Genomic DNA, 9284 nt, shown 5'->3' with positions numbered 1-9284 from the left:
TGCCCCATCCCTGGAAACATTCGAGGTCAGGTTGGACAGGGCTCTGAGCAACCTGATCGAGTTGAAGATGTCTTTGCTCATTGCAGGGTGGTTGGACTAGGTGACCTTTAGAGGTCCCTTCCAATCCAAACTATTCTATGATTCTATGACATAGCTGGGACAGCTGACTCAAACTGACCAAAGGGATATTCCATACTGTATGATGTCATGCTCAGCAATGAAAGCTAAGAGAAAGGAGAAAGGGAGGTGGGTCATTTGTTATTAAGGTGTTTGTCTTCCAAGGCAACCACTACACATACTGAGTCCGTGCTTCCAGGAAGTGGCTGGACATCGCTTGTCGATAAGTAGGGAATACATTTTTTTACTTTGCTTTGCCTCTATGTATGGCTTTTGCTTTTCTTCATTAAGCTGTATTTATCTCAACCTACAAGTTTTTCGTCTTATATTCTCCCCCTGTCCTGCTGAGGAGGGGGAGTGAGAGACCTGTTTCGTGGGTACCTGGCTAGCCAAGGTCAACCAACCACAGACGCACAGCAATTCATGAGATTTTAAAAAGCCATATGTTCTTTTGAAACTAAAAATTTTATTGATTTTTTTTTTCCTTCTTGGAGTGGTAATATCATCAGAGATTTTCAGAATGCTGTGCACTTAATTTGCACATTATGTAAGTTGTTTATGTAACCATCTAGTTTTTCACCTGCAATGTGTAGCTTCTGGAAATTCGCAAATATGACATAATGCTCGTCCAGTCATGTATTGTAAAAGAGAAGTAACATAACAACCAAAAAATGGAGATAGATATTATCAGCTAAGTGATACTGGCAAAATTCCAGATTGCTAGGCAGTGTTGTTAGGATGGAGTTCATACTGCTCATTAACAGATGTGAAATTACAGTGTAGTCTGTCAGAAGTTCCATAATAAAGAAATATACCTGTTATTGCAAAGAATGATTTATGTAGGTAGGTGAAAAGAAAGAGATAAATCTGAACATTTTTATATGGAAAGTGGAGTATAGAGAAGGTGCCATTTGAAATCTTTATTTCTAATAATAGATGGATCCTAACAATGCCATAATGCAAAAATTAGGCAAATGTTCTGTACCTTTCCCCTTCTGGCTGTAGCAGCAACTTCTAAAATGTCGTTCATGTTGGCCAGTGATGTTCAGAAGCCTGTTGCATATATTCTTGTGTTAAACTCTCTCTCTAGATTCATAAGTCTCAAGGACAGCCCAGTTGAAACTATTGTATGTGAAGACACTGAAGAAATTATAGAAAGTGAACGTGAACGGGAGGAATTTGAGAAAGAGTTTATGAAAGCATACATTGAAGACCTAAAGGAAAGGGGTATGTGCTAACTTGCAGTAAACTTCCTACTATCTTGGATATAAATGCAGACATACATTTGGAACATTAATTTTTAAGAGTACAAGCAATATACCCTTAAACTGTAATTGTCTGTTATGGTATTAAATAAGACTAAAAGTGGAAATGTCAGATGAGTTTTGTTAAAAGTTTGGGCACTAATTACTTGATATTGAACAAATGTATACAAAATTAATGGTGTGTTTGTACATGCATTAACCTTAATTCAATGATAAGGTATGCAATGATTATCCTTATTCTCCAGATTTACTTACCTCTCTTGGGATTAGCATTAGTGATTTTGAATTACTGCAGAAGTGCTTCTCCTCCTCCTCAAAAGGAAACAGTGTATATATGAAATGCTCTTTGCATTGATAGAACATTCTTTAACAGTGTATCTGTATCAATGTACTGATTGTTTAACCACTGTAAAACTATTGTAGTAAAATCACTGCTTTTGTCTTTATTGCACAGCACCTGAAAGTTTACATATTACTTTATTTTGCTATTCTGCCTTACAGTTACTGTTGTTAAGTAACTGTCAATCTCTTGAGTCTTGTTTAGTAAAACGTGTTAGGAAATAAAGGGCAAACTTCCTGTGAGCCAAAATACCCTATAGGCTCTGTTTAAATCTCTTTGAGGGTTTGTGTGTAGAAATGAATTTTTGTGGAATTAATCTTATAGTATATCTTCATTCCTTACATTTCATGTAAGTGGTCTGTATAGTGGTCCTACAAAAGCTGGTAAAAGAGAAATGTAAAGAAAGGCCACAGGATGTGGTTGCAGAATACTTTTCATGTTCTGATACTAGACTTTTGTTCCTTAATGTCCATAAGCTGCACACTTGAGTATTCAAGCCGTTTACTTCTAAAGTGAAGTCTGCTATAAAAGTTCCAGATTCTGATAATGGTAGCAACAGTAGTTAAACTGGAGAGAAGGAATGGAGGAAAAACTGACATCATAGTTTTGCTTTAAAGATATTCAGGAAATATGTAGTGATGGAGTTGCATTTACATACTTGTGAAATGTGGAGTCTAAGATAATGGCTGCCAGACTGCCTGAAACCTGCATTTGGCCCTGTCAAGCATAGGCCAGCTTTATACTCTTTTGGGGCAAAGCAGCTCAGGGTTACACTTTTCTGCCTTCCTAGACAAAACTTATCTCCATGCTTTTTACGATGAGGTTGAATCATGACGCACTCTTGGATTTCCTGCTTCTGAACTCTTGTGCTATAGATTATGCCCATACCTGCTTTTGAAAAACAGACTGGAGAAGGAATAGCTTCTGTATAATACGAGCCAGCAGAATTTCTTAAAGATAGCACAGAGATCACTTGTAGAGCACTTTTGACGTGAAACCAAACCTAACTATTTCTAGCTAAGGGCTCCATTTATTTGTGCTGGATGACATAGCTGAAGTCTGAGATGTATTTCTTTTTTCTCTTTTCACAGATTCTACTCCTTCCTACACTACGAAAGTATTACTCAGTCTTCAGCTCTGAAGATCAAAAATCTCTAAATCACTAGTGAATATCAGAGTAACTCTATTTTTATCCACCTGAATAGAAAGCACTGGAAGCCATAGATGGCCAGAAGCACTTCAAAATCATAATTCATTTTTTTATTTGTTACTGTAGTTGCTCCCAGTAGCTACAGATAAAACAGAGCAGTAGAGCCTTCTTAAGATGCTGTTTAAACTTTTAAATCAAAAATCTCTAAATCACTAGTGAATATCAGAGTAACTCTATTTTTATCCACCTGAATAGAAAGCACTGGAAGCCATAGATGGCCAGAAGCACTTCAAAATCATAATTCATTTTTTTATTTGTTACTGTAGTTGCTCCCAGTAGCTACAGATAAAACAGAGCAGTAGAGCCTTCTTAAGATGCTGTTTAAACTTTTAAATCAACATATTTATTTTGATTTCCACAGCAACAGCCACTAATTTACATATAGACTTGCTGAAAGTAAATATTCACTGCAATAAAGTATACACAGGCATAGATGCCCTCAGGATGAAGACATTGTACGTTGTAGTTGAAACAGTGGAACTTAAACCATCATCTTAAAGAGAGATTTGATTTTATAAGAGGGGAAGAATTAATTTAGAAAATGAATGTGATCTGTCGTATTCTTAAGACCAAATAACACATTTAGTTCTTTACAATATGTAAAGTGCGAATACGTACATAGTTGCATTTACTTTCTGTTCTTCAAGGAAATTGCCCTCCTTGGGATTTTCAGTTTAGGTAAGTTTCAACAGCTTTATATAGAGAAACTGTAGCAATTCTGCTGCTTTTTTCAAGATCGCAAATTCAAGTACCAACGTGACTAAAACTTCTGTGTTAAGCAGTCTTATAGCAGTGTATTAAATAAGACTTTAAGGACTAAGCAGCGTGAACAAATACTGTCAGCAAAATGATGAAAGAGGTCTTCTACTAATGGTTTCAGATTACAGGATTTTGTGGACATTTATTGGAATTTTCCAAGCCGTATAAGAATGAGTTTGCTGGATAAAAAGTTATGTTGCTTGCTATTTAATAATCTGTTTATGTATAGTTATGTAAGTGTATATACTGTAGAGTTTCAGAAATCTAGTTTTACATATATTTTTTGTTTAATAAATCAATACTTTTTAATCTAAAAAGACTTGAGACTTTGAGAATTTAGACTCAAATTAGACTCAAGTTAGAGAATTTAAATAGTCCTAAACTTATGACTGCAGTTAGGGGAAATGATATTTGCATCTTGCTTTTTTATTCTAGATAAGCAATGTCCAGTTTTGTGCAGTAGAGTGCCACTTAAGTCAGTCATATTTAAAAAGCAAAGCAACAAAGGATGTGCTCCTCAAGGCTTCCATATAAAAAAGACTGCTTTTGATGTTTTCTTTCCTTTTTAACTTTTTAACATTCATTCTGTTGAAAGAAGAGAATTTGTAAATACTAGGTGTGCCATTTATTCCAGTCACAAACTCCTGCAGTTTTATTACTATCCAAAATGAAACTCCCTCGAGTTAGTCTCTAGGTGTTAATGCTGTTTTTAAGCAAGATCTGGAACAAAGAAAGTTTCAAAAAACTCCAAGAAAAATTGACATTTATCTGCAACAGAATAACGGAAGATCTGAATTTTTTTTTTATTATGAAGATATTGAAATATGATAAAACAGTGGCAATCAAAGTGGGCTTATAGAAATCAGGCTATCTGAAACTACCCTACCAAACTTTCTTTTAGTGAAATTATAAATTTGATTGATTAGTTATTGATAGTGATATAATAAACTTCTGTAAGACATCTGATTTGGCATTGTTTGAAATTCTATTTCTAGAGTTCTATTGTAGTCTAATATGATCACTGAAAATCATAGGAACGGAAATCACAACTGCTGTGTTTATAGAATGGGGATCTCCATTATAGGAGTTGTAACTTTAAGAAAAACTAGGGATGCAAATGTAATTAACTAAACAGAAGTTCCCAGTGCAAATTCTAGTGTCAGAATTGTTGGATATATAAACAGAAGGTACTTGAAAGAGAAGTTGTATTAGTACTTATTTAGCATTGCTGTTAATGTTCCTTGAAAGATTTCTGCTGTTCACAGATAAGAGTGATGCAGATAAACAGGGGAACATTCAGAAGAAAACCAATAGCATAAATAGAAAACATGCATGTTTAAGTTCATTGAACAGTGAACAAGTCCATTTGCTTGTCAATGTTCATCAATGAAAAATCACAGTCTAGAAACAGGATTTTTACTGCAGCAGACAAATATAAGGCAGAAGACTAAAACTTGAATTCACAGATTTGAACTAGAAACAAAAGGCTTGTTTTTCAGTAAGAGTAACCATGGGACAACTCACAAAACACTGATAAATTCTCAGTCACTAGCAATCTTTAAGTCCAGGTTAACATTTTCCTTAAAAAATTGCTGTAAAAGTTAAGCCATGGAAAATGCAAGGTCAATGGTGTACAGGGGATCAAACTAGTGTTCCCCAACTTGACTTTGAACCTCTGTGAATCTAATTTTCATAGAATCACAGAGTGGTTTCAGCTGGAAGGGACATTCAAAGATCATCTAGCCCAACCCCTCTGCCACAGGTAGGGACATCTTTCACTAGATCAGGTTTTTGAAAGCCCTGTCCAACCTGACCTTGAACACTTCCAGTGATGGGGCATCCACAACTTCTCCAGGCAACCTGTTCCAGTGTCTCGCCACCCTCATTGTAAAGAATTTCTTCCTTGGATCCAATCTAAATCTACCTTATTTCAGTTTAAAATTGTTACCCCTTGTCCTGTCACTACAGACCCTGGTAAAAAATCTTTCTCCATCTTTCTTATAAGCCCCCTTTATATATTGAATATATATGCAATAAGGTCTGCCTGGAGTCTTCGCTTCTCCAGGCTGAACAACCCCAACTCTCTCAGCCTTTCCTCATAGGAGAGGTGTTCCAGCCCTCTGACCATTTTTGTGGCCTTCCTCTGGACCTGCTCCAACAGGTCCGTGTCTTTCCTGTGCTGGGGACCCCAGACCTGGATGCAGTACTCCAGGTGGGGTCTCACCAGAGCAGAGTAGAGGGGAGGATCACTTCCCTCGACCTGCTGGCCACACTCCTTTTGATGCAGGATACGATTGGCTTCTGGGCTGCAAGTCCACATTGCTGGCTCATGTCCAATTTTTCATCCACTAGTATTCCCAAGTACTTCCCTGCAGGGCTGAGAGCTTTTATTCCCACCTCTTGTAGAACATTACTTCCTAAAATCTTGTCCACAGAAAGAAAGGATTATTTCTGTCACAGAATTTGTCAAGTACCTCTGTTTCAGGGGAAGATGGTGTACCTGTACAACTGTCTCCATTACACCTAAGAGGTCCAGTGGGTAATGTCAGCTATAACTGAAAGTCTGAATTTCAGCATAACTGCATTTGAGTTCTACTTCTATGTCCTGTACAACAAAAATACTGTAAGAACATACCTATCACATGCTGTTAAATACAATTTTATTAGTGTCATCCATTACAGTAAAAAGTCTGTGTGTCAAAAGACAGCTCATTTTGAATTTGGTCTAATTTTATTGTTCAACCCAACTTGGTTTACTAGTAATTTTACTTTAAAATATTAGTTTTCACTAAAAAAACAACACTTCCAGAGAAGATAAGTCTGTTATTGGCACATTGCATACCTTCTTTTTCAATTTTTGAAAGTGAATAATTTCATGAATGAAAGGAATTGTATGTACTAATGGCAATTTATGTTATGTTCAAGCTTCTGATGTCAGATACTTAGATACCTAAAGGAAAGCAATGTGTTTCTTCTTCTGAGCTGCAAAATCAACATGCATGTGTTGTGTACAACATTTTTATTGGCTGTGACTAGCTGCCAAATACTACACTTTCTAAAACTCAACACTTTCTTTCTGCTTCACAAGTAGCCGCTATTCAAAAACAGCAAGACCGGGATCAATTGAAATATGTTTTATAGAATACTCACTGGCTCAATGTGCAAAATTAAATCAGATAATTACTTTTCATTATGTTCCTTTTTCTTGTTCTGCATTGTTTTGGCCTTGTTTTTAAGGCTAGCAAAGTTTAAGCTAGGAAGATAAACTTACAATGAAAGCAAATAACCTGAAATTTAATTAATGAGTACCTAGGAATAACATAGTCTTGCGTCACATATTGGTTTAAAATTTACAGTTAACACTGGGCAATATATTCTTTTTTTTTTCCCCTTGAACATTTACACACCATCAGAACTGTTTTACTTTGTTTATTTTCTGCAAAGGAAGCACTGAGCAACATGATAAACAGGGAATGCTCTTTTCTTGATGATGTGACTTGATTTCAGTAGCCACTAGGTCCTGGTCTGTGGAAGATTTACGTACAGATTAGCTCCTGCTTCACAGAGGATAGGAGGAGATTGGAAAGTAGGGTTTTTCTTCTGATTTTTGGGGCCTCATTTGAACTAGTCCTAATAAATAGAAGAACTGTAACTCAGCATAACTCTGGTTATGTACTTCTTGGGTAACCCTTCTATATGTTGGGCAGTTCAGGAAAAGTCTCCTCTCTTTTCAATAGCTGAATCTGGTACTTGGGCTGATTCCAGCTGTGACTATTCTATGCTACAGCTCTCTGTTCTTCACTTCACCGGTCCATTAACAGCTATGGGTGTTGCTTAGTGCAAATAGGGGATCTGCATGGTGTTTTCATTATGTGCCGACTGGCATTAATATGAAAGGATCATTACTATCTCTTACCTCTCCCTGGAACTTTCTGTTTTCTTGTTGCCAAATGCAACACAACTACTTGAAGTTCAGCAAAATCTTAGTAAAGATACATTTTATATCTAAAAAGCAATTACATCTTAAACATATTGCCTCAGCTATGTTCAGAGCTTCTATTTTCCACTAATGCTTCCAACCTTTTCCTAAAATCAACAGTGACGTTTATAAAGTAATTAAATTAGCTGTCAAAACAGCTTACAGAATAGATCTGTAAGGAAGGATATCAGCTTAGAGAATTAAAAATCAGTTTTAGGCTATACAAGAGCAATGTTTGAATCCAGATTTACATATACAACATTACATTTTCTTTTTCATTTGTTACACAGGTCCAGACAAGTTGAGGCTAAGCCAACCTTTGGCCCTGTGTATTATGTAACGACATAAAATAATATGTTTAGAAAAAACAATGTGTTACACTGTAGGGCCTTAAGCTGATAAATACGTCATGCTCCTCTGAGCTACTGAAGCTGTTGTCTGTGCCTGGGATGTGTCAGATTTTTTGTGTGTGCACTAGTTGCAGTTTTTGCACAGAGGAACACCACAACATATTTCTTTCAGACTTCCTGCAGGTTTATGAGTGGCATGAAAGGTTATTCAATGTTTCATTCTTACTCTGTGTTTGCTGGTTTAAAAACTGTAATGATATGTCACCTGTGGTATCTGTATAACTTTCTGTCAAGATAAATATTTGAAAATAAGTTGATCCCAAGTTTGCTGAGGTGCTGCAACTGGCCCCAGAAAGGTAGAGCAGTTCAGCTCTCTGCTCTGTGTGCATTCAGAGAAGGCGAGTTCTGTGGTTAGACATTGGCAACTGCAGGAACCACAAGTGGCAGCATTTGGTATAACGAGGTAGCAAAAGGAGAATGAGCTTTTCATTTTTTTAAAATGTAAATCTGGTTTTGTTTTTGCATTTAAAAAGGTCTGTATCACCAGGGTTCCTTTCCCTATAGCTATGGGAGCTGTACATCAAAGCACATGTTGGCATTTTAAGGTAGCACATGATTTCAGGAATGTGGGTTTAAAGAAAGCAATAGTATTTTAGTTGCAGTAAAGTGACCATTGACAATACTGTGATATGGCTGAAAATGATTAGGATATCTATCTGCTTTTATGCTATAAATAAGCTTTGCGTATGTTGGAAGGTCTTGCTATAGGAAAGCTTCTGCTCAGAAGATGTCCTGTAGGTCCTTTTCCTCTTACTTTGGACTAGTGTAAGGTTATGTTGTATTAAGCCAAACTACCTGGAGCTTGCAGGCTCAGGGTAAATGAGGAAACACTTCAGGACTCTGTTTCACCTGTCTTGTCCTTTCCTACTCTTTCTTTTTCTTTCACTCTCTTATTTATCTAACAACTAAAAAATCAGAAGTTCATATTAGAAATCTCTCCTACAAATTAAAAAAAAAATCAGCATGTAATTTTCAAGAGCTTGTTGGCTAGTTAGTACTGGCAATCAACTGCTAAACTGGGTTGTCCTTGAATCAGTTGCAGTAATTAGCATTTGGCATGTGCTATGTGTATAACAGGTGTTGGCATGCTGGTTAGACGTTCTTAACAGAGAAATACTATATCCTGGCTGATTCATTTATATCCCTTTTCTCTCCTGCCTGTCTGTCATTTAAAGCTCTAGGTATGATACTGAATTAACACTCT

The 9284-nt window shown here is 36.5% G+C and overlaps 1 protein-coding gene across 12 annotated transcripts in view; it reads left to right on the top strand.

The window, feature by feature from the left end:
- Positions 1–4654, top strand: part of LRRC2 (leucine rich repeat containing 2) — a 70791-nt gene extending 66137 nt beyond the window's left edge. For 11 of the 12 annotated variants that reach the window (XM_009272951.2, XM_009272936.2, XM_009272906.2 and 8 more), the window contains 2 exons: positions 1208–1344; positions 2814–3058. In XM_009272951.2, the coding sequence (XP_009271226.1) occupies positions 1208–1344; positions 2814–2863 (187 nt within the window). In that variant the 3' untranslated portion in view covers positions 2864–3058. The other variant, XM_019470386.1, reaches the window with a different exon arrangement.
- The last annotated feature ends 4630 nt before the right edge of the window (positions 4655–9284 follow it).

The sequence above is a fragment of the Aptenodytes forsteri genome, unplaced genomic scaffold, assembly GCF_000699145.1.
Source record: "Aptenodytes forsteri isolate BGI_AS27 unplaced genomic scaffold, ASM69914v1 Scaffold154, whole genome shotgun sequence".
NCBI lineage: Eukaryota > Metazoa > Chordata > Aves > Sphenisciformes > Spheniscidae > Aptenodytes > Aptenodytes forsteri.
The sequence above is the reverse complement of the archived record's forward strand: the minus strand, read 5'-3'. Positions and strand labels throughout refer to the sequence as shown.